The sequence below is a fragment of the Solea senegalensis genome, unplaced genomic scaffold (assembly GCF_019176455.1).
Source record: "Solea senegalensis isolate Sse05_10M unplaced genomic scaffold, IFAPA_SoseM_1 scf7180000014736, whole genome shotgun sequence".
NCBI classification, from domain to species: domain Eukaryota; kingdom Metazoa; phylum Chordata; class Actinopteri; order Pleuronectiformes; family Soleidae; genus Solea; species Solea senegalensis.
In genome coordinates, this window is record NW_025321113.1 from 19,219 (window position 1) to 37,898 (window position 18,680).

The 18,680-nt window shown below is 46.6% G+C and overlaps 4 protein-coding genes across 4 annotated transcripts; 1 reads left to right on the forward strand and 3 right to left on the reverse strand.

The window, feature by feature from the left end:
• Window positions 1-55: 55 nt before the first annotated feature.
• On the reverse strand, window positions 56-3,233 carry ndufaf5 (NADH:ubiquinone oxidoreductase complex assembly factor 5). The gene is made up of 11 exons (XM_044016732.1): window positions 2,922-3,233; window positions 2,429-2,469; window positions 1,839-1,902; window positions 1,720-1,767; window positions 1,412-1,515; window positions 1,306-1,345; window positions 1,034-1,231; window positions 888-948; window positions 726-809; window positions 263-345; window positions 56-184 (listed from the first exon to the last, which is right to left on the reverse strand). The coding sequence occupies exons 1-11, from the start codon at window positions 3,120-3,122 to the stop codon at window positions 92-94; spliced, it is 1,017 nt and encodes a 338-aa protein (XP_043872667.1). The 5' UTR covers window positions 3,123-3,233; the 3' UTR covers window positions 56-91.
• A 104-nt stretch (window positions 3,234-3,337) lies between these two features.
• Window positions 3,338-8,911, forward strand: esf1 (ESF1, nucleolar pre-rRNA processing protein, homolog (S. cerevisiae)). The gene is made up of 13 exons (XM_044016729.1): window positions 3,338-3,419; window positions 4,146-4,516; window positions 4,823-5,106; window positions 5,436-5,549; window positions 5,630-5,739; window positions 5,812-5,964; window positions 6,063-6,177; window positions 6,278-6,626; window positions 6,720-6,847; window positions 6,930-7,020; window positions 7,500-7,594; window positions 7,687-7,839; window positions 8,035-8,911. The coding sequence occupies exons 2-13, from the start codon at window positions 4,159-4,161 to the stop codon at window positions 8,362-8,364; spliced, it is 2,280 nt and encodes a 759-aa protein (XP_043872664.1). The 5' UTR covers window positions 3,338-3,419; window positions 4,146-4,158; the 3' UTR covers window positions 8,365-8,911.
• acaa1 (acetyl-CoA acyltransferase 1) lies at window positions 8,441-13,274 on the reverse strand. Its single transcript, XM_044016731.1, has 12 exons — window positions 12,983-13,274; window positions 12,700-12,793; window positions 12,560-12,617; window positions 12,383-12,462; window positions 12,186-12,228; window positions 11,539-11,637; window positions 11,278-11,358; window positions 10,902-11,092; window positions 10,650-10,829; window positions 9,881-9,936; window positions 9,655-9,800; window positions 8,441-9,565 (listed from the first exon to the last, which is right to left on the reverse strand). Exons 1-12 carry the CDS (start codon window positions 13,166-13,168, stop codon window positions 9,490-9,492), a joined length of 1,290 nt encoding a protein of 429 aa, XP_043872666.1. The 5' UTR covers window positions 13,169-13,274; the 3' UTR covers window positions 8,441-9,489.
• An 885-nt stretch (window positions 13,275-14,159) lies between these two features.
• LOC122761491 (BTB/POZ domain-containing protein 3-like) lies at window positions 14,160-18,530 on the reverse strand. The gene is made up of 5 exons (XM_044016736.1): window positions 18,408-18,530; window positions 17,371-17,578; window positions 16,905-16,995; window positions 16,268-16,386; window positions 14,160-16,195 (listed from the first exon to the last, which is right to left on the reverse strand). Exons 2-5 carry the CDS (start codon window positions 17,541-17,543, stop codon window positions 15,163-15,165), a joined length of 1,416 nt encoding a protein of 471 aa, XP_043872671.1. The 5' UTR covers window positions 17,544-17,578; window positions 18,408-18,530; the 3' UTR covers window positions 14,160-15,162.
• Window positions 18,531-18,680: the final 150 nt, after the last annotated feature.

The following is an 18,680-nucleotide window of genomic DNA, read 5'->3' on the forward strand; positions in this document are numbered from 1 at the left end:
AACAGCACAGGTGTGTTTGTGTGACACAGCAGTGAAAGGAAACCATGACTCATCGTTTCCCCCCAACTGTTCTTCTTTATTCGCGACAATGTTACAAGTCAGCGTCGTCTTTTCTGATTGGCTTGTTGATCTTTGACAAATCTGCGAAGGACGTGGAGGCGGAGCCTCGCTTCGCTGGTTTGGCCTGAGGAAACACAAAAAACGTTTAGCACTAACATCATTGTCCTGCAGAGGGCGCCGTACGTTTACTGTAATGTCGTACCTGCGACTCATGAGGCTTCCAGCCGATCATGTAGAGGATCTGAAAGGTGGCGGGAACAGAGCCGTCATCATTCCCGTACATCTCTGCGACAAACACACAAACACACACACACACACACACACAACAGCTCCACTGAGATTAAAGGAACAATGCAACATTTTAAGTTCACACATTCTGTGACGTCACAGACTGAACTAGTGATCGTATTTGGTGTTTTTGTGTCTGTCGTGGTTTTGTGTCTTTGTCGTGGTTTTGTGCGTCCGTGTTGTGATTGTGTGTCTTTATATTGTTTTTGTGTGTCTTTGTGTTGTTTTTGTGCGTCTTTGTGTTGGTTTTGTGTGTCTTTGTGTGTCTTTGTCATGGTTTTGTGCGTCTTTGTGTTGGTTTTGTGTGTCTTTGTGCGTCTTTGTCATGGTTTTGTGCGTCTTTATGTTGGTTTTGTGTATCTCTGTGAGTCTCTGACCTTTATAAACGGCGGCAGCGGCTAACATGGTGTCTCTGTGTAACAGCGCCCTCCTGTTCCACGCACAATTACTTTCAGCCATTCCTGCAAAGATGGAGAGAAAACAGTGAGATGCTAAAGCAAAGGGGGCGGAGCCTCTGACACTGAGCGAGCAGCTGTTACCTTGAAGATCCATCATGACTTCAAAGATTCCAGGATAATGAACCTGAACATCGTCAACGTCCTGGAAGAGACGCAGCTTTGAGTTAGTGACACTGGAAACAACAGACGACGCGTTCAGGTGCTCTACGTGTGTGTGTGTGTCTCACCACAGTCAGCATGTTGAAGCCAGCATGACTCAGCAGGTTTCCCAGGTCAGTGACAGCAGTGTAGGGTGACACGTGGGGGGAGAAGCCCCCCTCCCTCTCAGTCTCAGCGAGCTGAAGTGAACACCTGAGCTCGTACAGTGAGTCTCCGCCCACCATCGCCCCGATGAACACGCCATCTGGCTTCAGCACCTGCTGGATCTGAGGGGGAGGAGTCAAACATGAGCACATGACAGACAAACCCTGAACTGTGCGTTTAAAAGCGTGTGCGTCACCTGCGTCAGCGCTGCAGGGAGGTCGTTGGTCCAGTGCAGACTGAAACAGAACAAACACACGTCTAAAACATGTCAACGCCAGGAAACAGAACCACAGCGTCCTCACCTCAAGCTGCTCACAACCAGGTCGAACGTGTTTTCTTTGAACGGCAGAAACTCTTCGTCCGCGACGACGCAGTGGGTCGCAATCTCGCCGCGCCGGCGCCGCTTCTACAAAAACCCGAACAAAAGAGAGGAACTTGTTCACACATGAAGCTACGGCAGCTCGTCAGGACCAAAACTACACACACACATGCATGCATGTGAACCTACGGTAGCTCGTCAGGACCAAAACCACACACACACACACACACACACACACACACACGTCAGTCCTGCTAACTGCTAACATCCTGAGAGACTGAAGACACTCACCAGAGTTTCCTCTGAGACGTCAGTGAGAAACAGACGCTCCACTACGTCCTGAAAAAGACAAACACAAGGTTCAACACACACACTCACACAGACCCACACACAGACACACACTCACACACTTTGCTCAAATGTTGTGTGATGTGATTCTTTCCGCCGCCGACGTCCAGCGCCAGAGGAAACGTCCTGAGGAAATAAACAAATAATAAATACTTTGTTACAAGTAAATAAACAAAATCACATATAAATGAGTTTGTCATCGAATTAACACAAAGGAATGAGAGGGCAGGAGAGGGTGGGGCCTATGATAGAACTCTTTAATAAAAAACCTGGACCTTTATACAAAATATTATGTGGAAAATTAAAATTCTACATTTTTTTAATGTAAAATAAAAAAGTAGACTTTTATAAAAAGAAAAAGTGGACTTTTTTTTGACTTTAACTCAAATGTTTTGTTGCAGGAGAACTAATGAGGTGGACTTACATCAGAACTGTGACGTCACAACATCTCGAGTTTGACAGACTAAAAGTATCACACACTAGCTACTGTTAGCAAGTGTTAGCAATACAAGACCCTTTTGCTAACAATGCGTTACACGGTATTTTTCTCACACAAACATTGCAGCAACATGTTTGTGGATAAATAATCAACAATGTACAACTAATCCCACAGAAGTGCTATTATCGTGTTTGTACGAATGAACGGACTCACCGAGCGACGTCGTGGACCCGATCGGCCAAACGACTGCCGACCTACGAACAGAGTACGACGTTACCATGGCGACGACGGGACAACAAACATTCATGTTATTGTGATAATAGTAAAAAAATGCTTCAATATAAATAAATAATGTATGTAATAAAAACTTTAATTATAAAATAAATGTTTTAAATTAAATTAGTCTGTGACTGTGTGTGTGTCTGTCTCTGTGTCTGTCTCTCTGTGTGTGTGTCTCTCTGTGTCTGTCTGTGTGTGTCTGTCTCTCTCTCTCTCTGTGTCTGTGTCTGTCTCTCTCTGTGTGTGTGTGTGTGTGTCTGTGTGTCTCTGTGTCTGTGTGTGTGTCTGTGTGTGTGTCTCTCTCTGTGTCTGTGTGTGTGTGTCTCTCTGTGTCTGTCTCTCTATGTGCGTGTGTCTCTGTGTGTGTGTGTGTGTGTGTGTGTCTGTCTGTGAGTGTCTCTGTGTGTCTCCATGTGTGTGTCAGTACCTCGTCCCTCAGGTAGTCGTACAGCTCAGTGTCCTCCTGACGTGCTGACCAGCTCCTCTGTCTCCTCTTCATCCTCCTGTCGAACACCTTCATGCCGGATATCAGCCTCCTGGACCCGGACTGGAGTCCGCAGCAGGAGCCAGAGGAGGAAGAAGAGAGGAGGAGGAGGAAGAGTGGACTTCTTCTGCTGATGTTCATCATTTTGCTGCTACTGCTGCTGCAGGTCACTCACACACACACACACACACTTCCTGTTCTTTAACTGACGTCAGAGCAGGAGGGAAGACGTGGAGCTGGATTCACAGACGAAAACATGGAGGTGGATCACGGTCACAGCAGCGCGAGCTATGAGCGCGAGCCTCGCTCCGTTTGTCTCACGTCGCTTCCCGTCGCGGCAAAGGGGCGGGAACAGGCCGGAGAGGTCACGGCAGCGTTGCATGCCGGGTAAGCACGTGCAGCAGCAGTAGCAGCAGCAGCAGCTTCGCGAGGAAACAAACGGTGAGTTTATGTTTTTAAATATATCCAAATATTCACGTTCACTTAGTGTTTAACTAAGAAATCCACGCGCACAGACGCGTGACCACACTCCGCCACCCGAGAAACCGGAAGTTCGACATTTTGTTTTTACCTGTGATGAAAAACAACAACATGATTATTACAACAACAGAATCACTGTTTACGACTGTTCACGATCTCATCCCATAATATCAAATGCTGCTCTATCTCTGCAGAACCTGGTTGTAAAAAAATTCACAAAACTTCACAGAAACAATATTTAAATGAATCAGAGACTTAAAAGTGTGTTAATGTTTTATTGTCGCCGTATAATCAGTATTTTGTGCTCTAATATAAATGTGAAACAAACCAGTTCATCATAATGAACGGTTCATTTCTAAAACGATGAATATTTCGGTTATTTGGTTGATTAATTGATCATCTGAAAGAAATGATGATGATCTCAAATGTCTGGTTTTTGTCCTCAAACCAAAATGATTTCTTTAAGAAACTTTCAAACCTGATTCATCGTTTTATTAAAGTAGTAAAGTAATATTTCAAAGGTTCCACTTTGAAATATTCATAAACTACAGTTTACAATCCCATGGAAAGTTAGAGTAAGAATGAAATGGATTAATAAAATATTTGGAATCATATGAAGAAGTTCTCTGTCACAGTCGAATGAGATGAGACTCAGAAACCTGTTTGTTTGTTTGTTTGTGTGTGTAGGATCTTCTTCACCATGTCCTCTCAGAAGAAGAAGAAGCCACGCAGTGGTGACGGCGGCGGCGATGACCAGCGTTTCCTGCGCGTGCAGAAGGACCCGCGTTTCTGGGAAATGCCAGAGCGGGAACACAAAGTCAAGATCGACAAACGCTTCCAGTCCATGTTCCACGACAAACGCTTCAAGGTGACGTACACGGTGGATAAACGTGGACGTCCCGTCAACCACACGTCCACCGACAACCTGAGACGTTTCTACAAACTGTCTGACTCTGAGGACGAGGAGGAGGAGGAGGAGGTGAAGGAGAAGAAGAAGGAGGAGGTGGTGAAAGACGAGAAGAAAGAGAAAACAGCAGAGAGCAGCGATGAAGACAGCGGTGAGGAGATTCATTCATTCATCAGTGACATGCATGCTGGTTAATCTGTCGATTTAAAATAAAAAAAGATTTATTTGTTTTATGAGCAAAGAAACTAGAGAATATACACATTTAAGAAGCTGAAAAACCACTCACTCTCCCACACCAAACCTCAGAGAGAAAACACAGGAGCTGCTGGTCCTCTGCTGCCTCGTGTGGTCACTTTGTGTCACTGAGGCAGCAGTGGATCAACAACTCATTTGTGTGTGATGTTAAAATCACTTAGTGCTTTACGGAGTGGCTGTTGGCTGATTTCTTCTCTTGTAGATGATGAGCTGCAGCAGACGGAGGAGGACGACGATGATGATGATGATGAGGAAGAGGAGGAGAGTGAAACAGGAAGTGGATCAGAGGGGGAGGAGGAGGAGTCTGGACTGGACTCAGAGGAGGACAGTGACAGTGGGCCGGATCTGGCCAGAGGGAAAGGAAATGTGGATACGAGTTCAGACGAAGATGAAGACGACGACGTGAGCGCCCTCCTGAGGAAGGAGGAGGAGGAGATCCAGCACGACTGGGGCGAGCTGTGTAAGGACGCTCAGAGGAGTGAGGAGGTGAGACGGAGTCTATCTATCTGTCTGTCAGGTCTCAGCTGGTCTGTCAGGTCTCAGCTGGTCTGTCTGGTCTCAGCTGTCTGTCTGGTCTCAGGTCTCAGCTGGTCCGTCTGTCTGGTCTAGGTCCTGTCTGTCTGTGCTCAGCATCTCTCAGCTGGTCTGTCTGTCTGGTCTCAGCTGGGTCTGTCAGGTCTCAGCTGGTCTGTCTGTCTGTCTGGTCTCAGCTGTCTGTCTGTCAGGTCAGCTGTCTGTCTGTCTGTCTGTCAGGTCTCAGCTGGTCTGTCTATCTGTCTGTCTGGTCTCAGCTGGTCTGTCTGTCTGTCTGTCAGGTCTCGGCTCGTCTTGCTGTGTGTAACATGGACTGGGACAGAATGAAGGCCAGAGACTTGCTCGCCCTCTGTAACTCCTTCTCACCTAAAGGAGGCGCTGTTCTCTCCGTCAAGGTAAGGACACAGCAAAACACTTTACACGGACCATGTTTATGTGAGAGACACTGCAGTGCATTCTGGGTATTGCTGTCCAGATTTACCCGTCAGAGTTCGGGAAAGAGAGACTGAAAACGGAGGAGACACGGGGACCTGTGGAGCTGAAGGTTCTACCTGAAGACTCTGAAGAGGACACTGAGGAGGACAGGTAACACACAGCGCACACACAGACACACACGCACTGTCTTCAGTTTTGACTCCTCCCCCTCTCTCTCTGCAGGACGTACAGGGAGAAGAAGCGTGATTATCAGTTTAAGCGTCTGAAGTACTTCTATGCTGTGGTGGAGTGTGACTCTGTCGTCACGGCGACGAAGATCTACGAGGAGTGTGACGGCTACGAGTACGAGAGCAGCTGCTCCGTGCTGGACCTGCGGTACGCCCCACGCTCACACACACACTCACACAGCCACGCCCACAGCGGTGCCGTGAGCGGCTGTGATTGGTTAAACTTGTCATGGTCTGTTTGAACAGGTTCATCCCTGATGACGTGACGTTCACTGACGAACCCACAGACGTGGCCACAGACGTCAACCTGAGCACCTACACGCCCAAACTCTTCACTTCATCTGCCACCGCCACCTCGAAGGTCAGAGGTCACTGCCACCAGCACTGCTCACACCGTGTTTACGTTCAGGGTATTTTTCAGACACGTAATAAAAGACTTGTCATAAAATCTACATCTTCAGGTTGAGCTGACGTGGGACGAGACCGACCATGAGCGTGTGACCGCCCTCAACAGGAAGTTCAACAAGGATGAGCTGCTGCAGATGGACTTCCAGGCCTATCTGGCCTCGTCCAGTGAGGAAGAGGAGGATGAAGAGCAGGCGACCCGAGGCCAAGAAGAAGGTGAGACCATAGAGACACAGGATGAGGAAGATGATGATGAGGAGGAGGAGGAGGAGAAGAAGAAGAAGACGAAGACGAAGAGTGAGGAGCAGATGTGTAAGTACAGAGAGCTTCTGAGAGGAATCCACGACAAAGAGAAGCAGCAGCAGCAAGATAAAGACATGGAGATGGAGATCACATGGGTGCCAGGTAGGCCCCGCCCCCCTCCACATGATACACACGTCACATGACCCATGATGACATCACAACACAGTGATTCTGTGTGCGTGCTTGTGTGTGTAGGGCTGAAGGAGACGACGGAGCAGCTAGTGAAGAAGAAGCTGGAGGGGCGGGATAAGCTGACGCCGTGGGAGGAGTTTCTGGAGAAGAAGAAGGAGCGGAGGAAGCAGAAGAAAACTAAGAGAACTACGGTGAGGAGACACCAGAGTGCTGAGTCATGGTGCCGACGCAGACTCACAGTGATATTGCTGACTCATGGTGTATGTTTCACAGGAAGCTGCAGATGACGACCTCAGCGATGATGAACTTCCTGTGGGCGTCGACCTCAGTGACCCATTCTTCGCAGATGAAATCAGAGACACAGGTGAGTCTGACTTTTGTTTGAAAACGTGACATCACAACAGGACACACCTCCGTCCAGTCAGCCTATCAGGTGGAAGCAGCAGCAGCAGCTCAGAGACCTCAAGCTCATGGATGCATTATAAGAACTGGATGTAGCTCCGCCCACTCTGCCTTGAAGGCAATGTTGTCATGGTGGCCACTCCTGGTACTGCAACAACAAATACTCATGAGCCCAAAAAAGCTAATTCCCCATTGAGCACAATAGTAAAAGAGACACGTGTATAAGTGTCCACAGGACGTCTCACTCACTTCACCACTGATGTCTTATCATCACTATCTGTGCATCAATGTGATGAACACATGAATTAGAGTTATAGGAGAAAACTGTTAAGGCTACAAAATAAGCTCACATTCAGCTGTTCAGCGTGATTCCAGCAGAGGGCGTCATTGTGGCCCCTCCCCCTCATGAGTGTGAGACCATGATGTGTGATGTGACTGCAGATGTGAAGAAGAAACAGAAGAAAGAGAAGAAGACGACGACGAAGAAGAAGGAAGAGGAGCCAACAGCTGAGGAGGAGGAGCTGGAGAAACGAAAGGTCAGAGGTTACAGTGAGTTCAAAGTCATCAAACGTGCTGCAGGTGAACGTTACTCACACCTGTGTGTGTGTGTGTGTGTGTGTGTGTGTAGGCTGAGATGTCTCTGCTGATGGACGACGATGACGCAGACGAACACAAACACTTTAACTACGACAAGATCGTCGAGCGCCAGAATCTCAGTAAGAAGAAGAAAAAGAAGCTGCTGAAGAAAGGGGAGGAGCCTCTGGAGGATGACGCCTTCCAGGTAAGTGTTTTTGAAGTGTATGAAGTACTGAGAGCGCCCCCTGCTGCTGAGAACCATATCTTTGAGAGAAAATCAGTGATTTTAGCTGGTGGGCTTTGATGTGGGAGAGTGAGTGGTTTATGAACCGGAGTTTCCTGTCACACAGTGAGACAGACATGTTTACATGACCTCTTTATGTCCTCTTCACCTGTGCAGGTGGACGTCGCAGACCCTCGTTTCCAGGCCATGTTCTCGTCTCACCTGTTCAACCTGGACCCGTCTCACCCGAGCTACAAGAAGACCAAGGCCACGCAGAGCATCGAGGCCGAGAAGCAGCGGCAACGAGCGGAGCAGCAGCGGCGGAGGGAGGACGGCCTCGCCATGCAGACGGCCACGCCCACACGGACAGTGGAGGCAGAGCAGGGACGAGACTCTGTCACCGTGGCGACAAAGAGAGCGATGGAGCCGAGTCTGTCTCTGCTCGTCAAGTCCATCAAAAACAAAACACAGCAGTTTCAGGATCGAAAGAAGCCAAAGTTATCGTAGACGAGACGCCGGCCTCTGATTGGTTGGTTTCTCCCGATGACTCATCAGTGTGAAAAAAAGAGACTTAATCATGAAATACGTTGAAATCGTTAAAATGTTTTAATTTGACAGCAAATCAACAAACTCCTATTGTCATGGTTACAGAGTAACGTACGTTCTTTCGTGCCTTTACGTCGTTCACCTAACTCCTCCCACAAAACATGTAGCTAATTTTAACGATACATTGCGCGAATCATATGCGAATATTTAAATATATTCCTCAAACGAGGAGAGTAGAGGGCGCCGTTTCTTTCCATTGACTTTTTCATGACCCAAATTTTCCTTCTTTGCGTTTTTGGTTTGAGCGACAAAACTAGCAGATTTTTGCTTTACTTGTAACGACTCTTCAGAAAAGAAGGGGGCGCCATTTCTCTCCACACGTAAAAATACTATTTGCTTTGTGTTTGGTGTGAACGTCGCTTTACAGTTTGTTAAGTCTTTATGAAAATGTTATCGCACAATCTGCGAGTTTCTCTTCATTAACGCAAATAAAATTCTTTAAACACTGCTTTCAGATACACCTTTGGAATCATGAGTGTTGCCCCCCAGTGGCTGGCAATGCAAGTTTCGGGTAGCAAAAGTGTGAACTGGGATTTCTGCTAACATTGTAGCCAAGATAGTGGGCTAATCTTGTCCACGTTACTTTTGTCTGTCATTGATAACAGTTTAGCGACATGTTATCAGTCACCACCAGGGGGCAATAGAGAGTGTGACGCAAACCGACGAACGGTAAAAACGAAAAAGCTTCGTTTGAATGCGTGGACTCCAAGGGGCGCTAAAATTCAAACTGACCACGATTGCACAAAGTTCATCGTTAAACGTGAGGTTCTCACTGAACGGAAGCGTTTTCGGATTTTTAACACATTTGTAAGCATTAGTTTAAAAATTGTTCAATTGGTGTTTAGAGTTAGTTTTTGTTGCCACGGCGACCGGGTGACCGGTCGTCTGTTACGATCAACTAACAATCATTTTCATCATCAATTGATTTTTCTTTCTTTTATATTTGTTATTGATGAACTGATTGTTATTATTTATCGTTTCTGTTCATGAACCAATGATTTCACCCACTCGACTTGTGGGCGTGGCCTACGGGCCAGGGTACTCGAAGACAGCGGCAGCTCCCATCCCGGTCCCGATGCACATGGACACGACGCCGTACTTCCTGCAGTCAGAAAAGTGGGCGCAGACTCTGATTAAAACCACGTTCAACATGTGTTGATGATATCTCGTTAGCATTGGAGCGTCACAAACCTCCCGCCTCTGCGTTTGAGCTCGTTGAGCAGTGTCACCACCTGGCGAGCGCCGGTACAGCCCAGAGGATGACCCAGCGCGATGGCGCCCCCATTAGGGTTCACCTTCTCCAGAGGAATCCCCAACTTCTCCACGCAGTATAGCGCCTGAAATACAAAGATGGACGACATGACGGCGTGTGCTAAACCCTGCCCCGTCGATGTCATTGGACAGAGATGAAAGTCACCTGACTGGCGAAGGCCTCGTTTATTTCAAACACGTCGATCTCGTCCAAACTCAGACCTGAAGAAGAGAACAAGATAAACTTCAATTTACAATATTATAACGTAAACGCGAATCGATAACTAAATTGGGAACTATTCTCATAATCAGTTATGACATTTTTACCCGATCTTCTCAAATGTCAACATTATTTTGTTTTTTTTTACTTTTTTAGGGTATTTTTATTTTAGGACAAGCATTTATCCAGGAAATTGCAAAAATAATGTACTACGATTTTTTTTTACTATGTATTTGTGGCACTTACAAATCTAAATTACGAGTTTATGTTTTGTTTTACAAAAAATTAATTTTACATCTTTCTGAGTCAGTGTTTATATTTTTTGCTTTGCGATTTTCTTTTTATTTATATAAATATATATATAACTCCTTTGGTCCTGTTTTCACAACATTTTTCTTTACTTTTTTTTTTAATTGCACAGTGCAGTTTTACGACATTTCTTACATGTTATTGTTCTACGATGTATGACATTTTGAAATCTTTACTACGAGAGTTTTATATTTTTGTTATATTTTTTGCATTTTATTGGACTGCTTTCGCGACAGTTTAGTGTAAAAAGTTGTGTTTTTTACGACATTTTTCACACTACTGTGTTTGACATATGAAAACGCAATTACGCTACTAAAACAAAAGTTAACGTAAAAACACGTATTCATTCCGTAACGATTTACGCAATTTTTTTGCGTTTTTAACGTTTTGTGGTACACACACTGACCGGCTTGTTCCAGAGCAGCTGGGATGGCGAACGCCGGTCCGATCCCCATGACGTCAGGCGGAACGCCGACCACGGCTCCGCCCCTCAGGACGCCCAGCACCGGCAGACCCAGAGCCTCCACCACAGAACGCCGACCAATCAAAACGGCCGCAGCTCCGTCGCTCACCTGACTTGAGTTCCCTGACGACATCACACTCGTGTGAGTGAGTGAGGTTAATGTGTTCAGCCGTTGTCATGGCGACACAGACTCACCTGCTGTGGTGCTGCCGTCAGGTTTGAAAGCGGGGCGGAGCTTAGCAAGTCCCGCCAGTGTCGTCCCCGCTCTGATCCCGTCGTCTTTACGAACCGTCACTTGACGTTCGCGACCTTCGTCGTCCACTAATTTAGTCGTGACGGGAACTATCTCGTGGTCGAAAAGACCGCCACTCTGCGCCCGTGCCGCCCTGAGACGGGGGGGGTGGAGCCTAGTTAGTCACTGTGCATGTTATACGAAATTTTAATTTAAAGAAGAGATGTTCATTTAAACAGGAAGTGGATCAAATTATTACTGTTCTACAATTTTTTACAAACATTTTTTTACACTTCCTGTTTGTCGTCAAATAAAAAGATAAATAAATTGCGTTTTTACTTTTTCTGAGAGCTGAGCGCAAAGGCGTCCTGCTTCTCTCGGGAGATTCCGAATCGCTCAGCAACGTTTTCCGACGTGATGCTGCCAAAAAACACAACAGTTGAACGATGATCAGAAAACATCGGACGTTTCAGAACAAATTCAAAACAAAGTGATTTTTTCTGTAGATTAAACATTTTTCTACGATTTCTTTATCGTGAACTTGTACGACATCATGACGTCATGCTTTTTAATGAACAGGAGAGTTCGTGTTCATCTCACCCCATGGGGACGATGCAGTCTCTGGCCTTGTCGTGGTCCATCAGCCGGGAGCTCAGATCCCCAGGTTCCCCCATTGACCGCAGAGACATGCTCTCAACACTGGAACACAGAAACACGTAGAACACTACGTTAGTTACCTAGAGTACTCGGTTCCTTCATGAGGTTCTACTGGTCACTGAGGAGGTTCTCATGGTTGTTCTGGAAGGACCAGTGGTTGGGGAGAACGTTTTAGATGTTCTCTAAAGGTTCTACTAAAGTCTTAAAGAAGGTTCTAAAAGGTTCCACTGGTCTTTATGTAGGATTTAATCTGAGTTGAGAACATTCAACGTGCAGTTTTGGTCGTTTTAATGGGTATTGTAATTTATAATTTAATTTTAAGTTCTACGGGTTCTCCAGAGATTTGTTGTGATATTGAAATGGTTCTGAGGTTCTTTAAAACCAGAACCAAAGATCTTAAACATAAGTCTTATGGAAGTTTGGTGGTCTTTGAAGTGGTCTTATAGTCCTTCAGGAGGTTTCTGCGGTTCTGTCGAGTTTTAAAGTTCTTTAGTTCTGGAACAGCCAAACAAAAGCGAGGGTTGATTTTCTTGGAGGAACATGTTGGTTCCTTCAGTGGAGGAACATCAGGAATGTGAACGGAGACGTACCCACATGCCAGACCCAGGTCGATGGATTCACTCCTGATGGCTCCTGCACAAACACAGAAGATACAGAGAAGTTCTTTCACACCAGGAACCACGAGTACTCTTAACTGTCCGGCCAGTTCAGGAACCGGAACCCGGCCAGAACCAGTGCTGGTGTTAGAGTTCCAGGTGACTGTGAGTGAGTGAAAGAACAGTTTTACCGGCGATGTTGAAAAGAGCCTGAAGACCTGAGGAACACTGTCTGTTCACACTGTAGACCGGAACCTTCTCTGGAAACCCACTGAATAACAACAGAGAACCAGTGAATGAGAGTGAACAAGTGAATGAATGAGAGTGAACGAGTGACAGTTTGAGTGAATGAATGATGTTTGCCTGACCTGAGGAAGTGAGACACTCGGACCATCAGAGCTCCAGCTCCAGGCTGCAGGACATTACCTGGACACAGGTGAGTCACGTGATCATGTGACACAGCTGGTGTGTGAGTGAGAGAGAGAGAGTGAGAGAGAGAGAGACTCACCCACACAAACGTCTCCCAGCAACGTCGGCGACAGTCCCGCCTCCTTCATAACCGTCGTCATGGCAGCGCTGAGCAGCTCGTCAGGTGTGGTGTCCTGTCAGAGGCTGCAGGTTAGAGGCTCACGTGTTTCACACAGGTGTCACACGTGTGTTTACCCTAACAATTGCAGCATGTTAACGCGTTTACTTTGTCTCTGTGAACTAGTTAATTTTCTTCAACTAGTTGTTGCTGCAGAGTGAACCACGTGTTGTGCAACCGTCCGCAGGTGTGACGCAGGAGTTACCTTGAACGCTCCTCTCTTCGCCCTGCAGATAGCAGTCCTCACACCGTGAACCACCACCACGTCCTCCGGGTCGTTGCCTCGCGCTGCTCCGCCTGACCCGGTTCCCGCTGCGCAGTCGGACCCGCGTAAGTCCCGGCCGCGGTCAGAGGGACACACGTGACCCGAGATCACCTTTAATCGATTCATCGTGACGATCGAACACCTGAGTTGTGATTGAGTAGAATCGGTGCGAGTCACTGGGTTAGAAAAACACAAGCGGACGACGGCGAGCGAAGAGGGACAATGAGAGCAGAGAGGCTCCACCTCTGTTTTACTGCTGCTGTGACAGATTAACGGTCTCGAACCAAACTCCACCTAGAATCGTGATGATTTAACTTGTTTTCACCGTCACAGTGAATTATTGACGGTTATCGGCACTAAAACCGTTGCGCAGCAGAAACTAACCGTCAGTGACCAATTCGGCTATAGTTGTTCTCCTCAATATAAACAAACGGGCGGGAAAAAAAAACTAAATTAACGGGTCGTTTTTGACAACTATTTACTTCCGGTTTTCTGGAAAAGCGAGAACTTAATTTGTCACGTGATATTTACTAGTTTAAGAACACATGTATTCAAACCGAAGTGACGCAGAATTACAAGGAAAGTCATTAAACTCGTCTCAGTCCATTCGTAACCATGGAAACCAGTGCAAATTGTCTCTCCAGAGATTTGAAGGAAACTGCAACGAGGATCCGTGCACCTACTGCAGACCTGTGGGGCAACACAGCCCCCTGCTGGTGCACTCCTGCAGTCTGTCAACATTATACAAAATAATACAGATACACATATATATGAAGGACCGAAAGGGCCAAAATTAAATAAATAAATACACCATTAAATAATTAAATGTATCAATAATTGATTAATTAATTAATTAATTACATATTTGTGTATTTAATTAATTAATGACACATTTAATGACGTATTTATTTAATTTTGGCCCTTTTGGTCCTCCATACATATATACACACAGTAAACTATAATTCTGCAATGATTTATCTTTTAAACAAAGTTCACAGATTGATTTTATAAATTCATTTAATTCATGTTTTCATAAGGCCACTGATTGACTCACTGCACATTCAACAGAAAATCACAGAAAAAAGGAAACAGTAACAGAACCATGTTTACACAAACATTAGAAGGGAAACGGACAACTTTCTTTCAAAATAAAAGCACAGGAAGTGCTGGAGCAGTGTTAGTGAATTAGTGTTTATCCAAATAAAATGTTCGAGAGAAAGTGACTGAATCATCAATTACCATGGCGATTAGAAAAGCCAGGATTTAAGCTGAAATTATCTGGATAACCAGGAACATACTGTCCCTTTAAATCATGACGCCACAGGAAGTGGAGTGGAAAAAAACTCCACACTGTGGCTGCTTCATTACCCATGATGCACTGGGAGTGTTTGTAAGGCAGAATGATCTGATCAACCACCAGGGGGCGATCATCCAGGTGTAGGAAGAAAACGATGAGGTTGACGATAATTATTCTAAAATAACGTGCCGTCTTTCCTGGTCAAAATACTCCACGTTATTATTGCAATAATTGTAAAAATGTGCTTTAATCGTAAATGGGCGGAGACTTCGGTTTGTTAGCTGATGAAATAATAATTTACATACACAAAAAAATTATATTTTTCGTAAATGCTTCTTAAATCAGACTGTTATGATTAACCATGTCCTGGAGCGCCCCCTTGTGGCACTTAAAAATAAATCAGGCGGATTATTTGTTAGCGTGCGAGATGTGAAATATTTGTCATTGTGAGTGATTATTATTGCTAAAAAAATCTCTACATCCACATTCCGACAGCACCACTGACTGGACTGGAGAGTGTTGTGCTTCATGGAGTTCGTACAGTTCGTACAGTCAGAATGTCGCAGTGATCGTGAACATCGTGAACGTCTGCGTAGCTACGGTCGCTGAAGTGCGTGAACGTTTGAACATTTACGTCATGTGATCTAACTTCTGCGATCTTGGACGTTGAAAATCTGGCCTAAGATTCTCTCTGCGAGATCTCGCGAGAGTCTCCTCAACTGCATCGAGTGTCGGTGATAACGCGGGAGCCCCGCCCCCTTCAGCAGCGTCCTGAAACTGGTCTTCATGTGGCAGTGAAGCTGGACTCTTGGTGGCGCTGTTGTCACGCGTAGAAGATGAGTTCTGGGATCTGACCTCCCTGCACGCCGGTGCCGTTGGTGCTGTCTGACGAGCACTGGAACTGGAAGGTCACTTTCCCACACTGCACCTCGGTCATGCCCTCCTGACCAAAGTAGCTCAGCTCGTTTCCGTCCAGCACCACGCTGGCGGTGTAGAATGTGTCCGGCTCGATCTGCACCGGGTGATCAAACCACACGGCGAAGGTGCTGCTAGAGCCGTCCGAGAAGTACTTGATGATCCGCTGCGCCATCGGCACGCCCTGGCGCTTCAGCTCGATTTTGGCGCTGTACTCGGCCGAGCCGCAGCTGGAGCCGTACAACCCGAAGCCGGCGATGAAAACACGCTTGTCCACGGCGAACTGGATGCTGTCGCAGCGACCTCGGTATCGCCACTGGTTGCTCCTGTAGGCACAGGACTGGAATCGGTGGCAGCGCTGTGGTGCCAGGCCTTTGCGGGGTTTGGTGCAGAATAAGAGTTCAGGCTTGTTGGCGGCGGTGAACCACAGGAAGATGTCGTTTGTCTCGTTGAGTGTTAGCACACCGGACTGCGCAGCACCGTTGGCGAAGTCCTCGAGCACCATGGTGGGGATGCGGATCAGGTAGATGGCCTTCCCCAGCACCACCCGCTTGTTTTCAATGGTCGGGGGCAGCTCCTGACGCTGGCACTCGGCCTCCGCCCAGTTCAGCGCCGCCTCAAACACCACCATCTCTTTGGCGTTGAGCGTCTCCCGGCGCAGGATGCTCTCCAGCGTTTGGATGTCGATGTCGCAGAAGCCTTCGGAGCGCAGCGCGAGCTCGGCCTGAGCGTCGATCACCTCCCAGCAGCGCTGCGTCAGGTCGGGTTCCTCGAAAAGGCAGCTCTGAGACAGCAGCACGCACGCGTTCTTAGCGCTCAGGCTCGTCTCCAGGAAGTTGACGCAAGCTCGAGCCAGGTGAGGCACGATGTACTTTTTGGCGGCGTACAGCGTGGCGAGCACCGTGTCGGCACACAGGTCGATCTCGTCGCAGTAAATGTACCTGCGGAGGAAAAACAACGACGCGTCACAGGTGAGTTTGACATAAACTGACGTAAATCAGAGGTCGACGTACTTCATCATGGCGAGGAAGGAGGGCGGCTCCACATCAGGGATCCGGATCTCGTCCTGATCCTCAGCCAGTTCTCCGTAGAACATGGCGTGGAAGACGGAGCTTCCGACCGCCAGGACGTACTGACAGAGACAAGATGGACGTCATGAGAGACGAGATTTAACGTCACAGACGAAACCGACTATGCTGTGTTCACAAGCAACGTGATGCAAATGTTTTAGTGCGATGAGGTCACAAACAACGCCAGAAAAAGACAAGAAGAAGAGTCAGTCATTTGAAGCGCGTTACTTGTCCTGCAGGTGGCAGCGTAAACAGACGTAGGTGAAAAGTCGTCACAGTGAGGGAAGAGAGTTAGCACACTATCACCCTGAATGTAGCATGCTAATCACTTCAGTCACATGACTATCAATATTTTGACTTTAATATTAGTGTGATGTGTTTAGTTTAGCTTAGCATTAACCCTAAAGGGAAGCAAGCTGAGCATTACCCCCGAGAGAGTAATTAGCTTAGCATTAGCCCCAGGAGAGTCATACATCATCTGTGTGAATAAAGCTAACTGCAAAAACCCTTTTGTCTCCGCCCACCCTGCTCTGCTGCTGTATACAAACAAACACTTCATAATGACATCATCACAGTTTACCTTGTGTCCTGGCAGTCGCTGCGTTCCGCCCGGTGGTCCGACCACGAAGTGCACGTCTGCCATCATCTCATTGTTGAACATGACAGAGTTTCTATGACGACACAGAGACAAACAACGTTACAACATGTTTACCAGAACTGAAGGAGGCGAGTTTGTTTGTTAGCATGGTAGCATCTTCTGTCAGCCCTTTGTTTGTTAGCATGGTAGCATCTTCTGTAAGCCAGTTAGCTTTACTGTTAGCATGGTAGCTTTAGTTTGTTAGCATGCTTAATGTTTGTTGGCTGTTTCTATTGTGATTTATTGATTCAGCTGCTGATTGTTGACTTGACTAGCTAACATAAAATGCTACCATGCTAACAGCTCTATATGAACTTCATAAAGGTAGCATGGACGTAGCATCAGTAAAATGATGATATTTGAGGCTTCACAGACCCTGCCAGCTCTTGTTTGACCTCTGACCTCTCACCTCTCTCTGATGCTCGGGTACAGACCCTGCCAGTTGCAGCAGCTCTGTGCACCGATGCTGCTGCTGTTGTTGTTGGTCACGTTCTGCTGCTCTTCCTGCTGGACAGTAGTGGTACTGCAGCTGGAGGAAGGAGTAGTCGGCGGCTTGCTAACGGCAAACAGTTGAGCGGCCATTTTGTGATGACGTCAGACTGAGGAGAGCGACATTGCTGTGAGCAAGACAGAGACAGAAACAGAGAGAGAGAGAGAGAGTTTTCCAGTTATAGTTGGAAGTGTGAAGTCGAAATGTTTTCATTCGAGAGGGAAATCGGAGCAACCTCAACCCTGACAACGAGATCTAAGATGGCTGCCACGTAACAAACACTGCTACTTAGATGTTTCTGCAAAAAAAGACTGAAATAACGGACTCTAATTCCAAATATATAGTCGGAAGTTTGACATGAACTCTTACAAACACAGATGTTTTCACTATATATGATAAGAAAAAGTGCGTTCACAACTATCGTCTAAAAAAAAATAAATCTTTAAAAAATAAATAAAAATACAGCGCAAAATATGACGTGTACGTGCAGGTGTTGCAACATAACAGAAGGAGCTAATTAGCATTAGCCACTGTCAGATGTGTCATTTTGCCATGACGGAGGAACATTGTTTTTGTATCATTTGAAAAAGATTAAATAGAAATCACACTAAATATTTCAGGAGAAACAGAACAGTAATGACCACATGACGTCATATACGATGTCACATGTCGGCTAACGTGACTCCAGTTCCGACTTCCAGTGAAAATGGAACAGGATGTGACAGGGTTAGCTCTCTTTGGCTAACAGCTAACGGCACACGATTCTTGGCACCGAGGAACCGCACCGACATGACATCACCACTCCGCGAGGCGCAAGACACACGGAAACAGTGGAAATATGACGCAAACGACGCTGCTAACTGTAGCATGTCATGTTAGCGAGCTTCTAAACTAAAGTGAGCGGTTTCAGAGCGGAAGTGTCCGCCATCTTTGTTGCGCTCGCGGTAAAAACTCACTCGTTTGACGTGAAGATGAATTTGAATCCGTTTCTTCTCATTACAGTCACGTGTTTTTATTGACGTTCTTCAACAAACCTCCAACAATTCGCTCTGTTTACTCCACTTTACTCTTTCTTCTTCTTCTAGTGCTGCTTCTGCCGCTGGTGATCATTGAAGGCGTAGCACCGCCTCCTGGAGGACACAGTGGAGAACTGCACTTTTATTCTTCTGACATTTGTGTTTAATGTTCATTTAACTTTTCCACGTTAATTTATTTTGACGGTATTTACA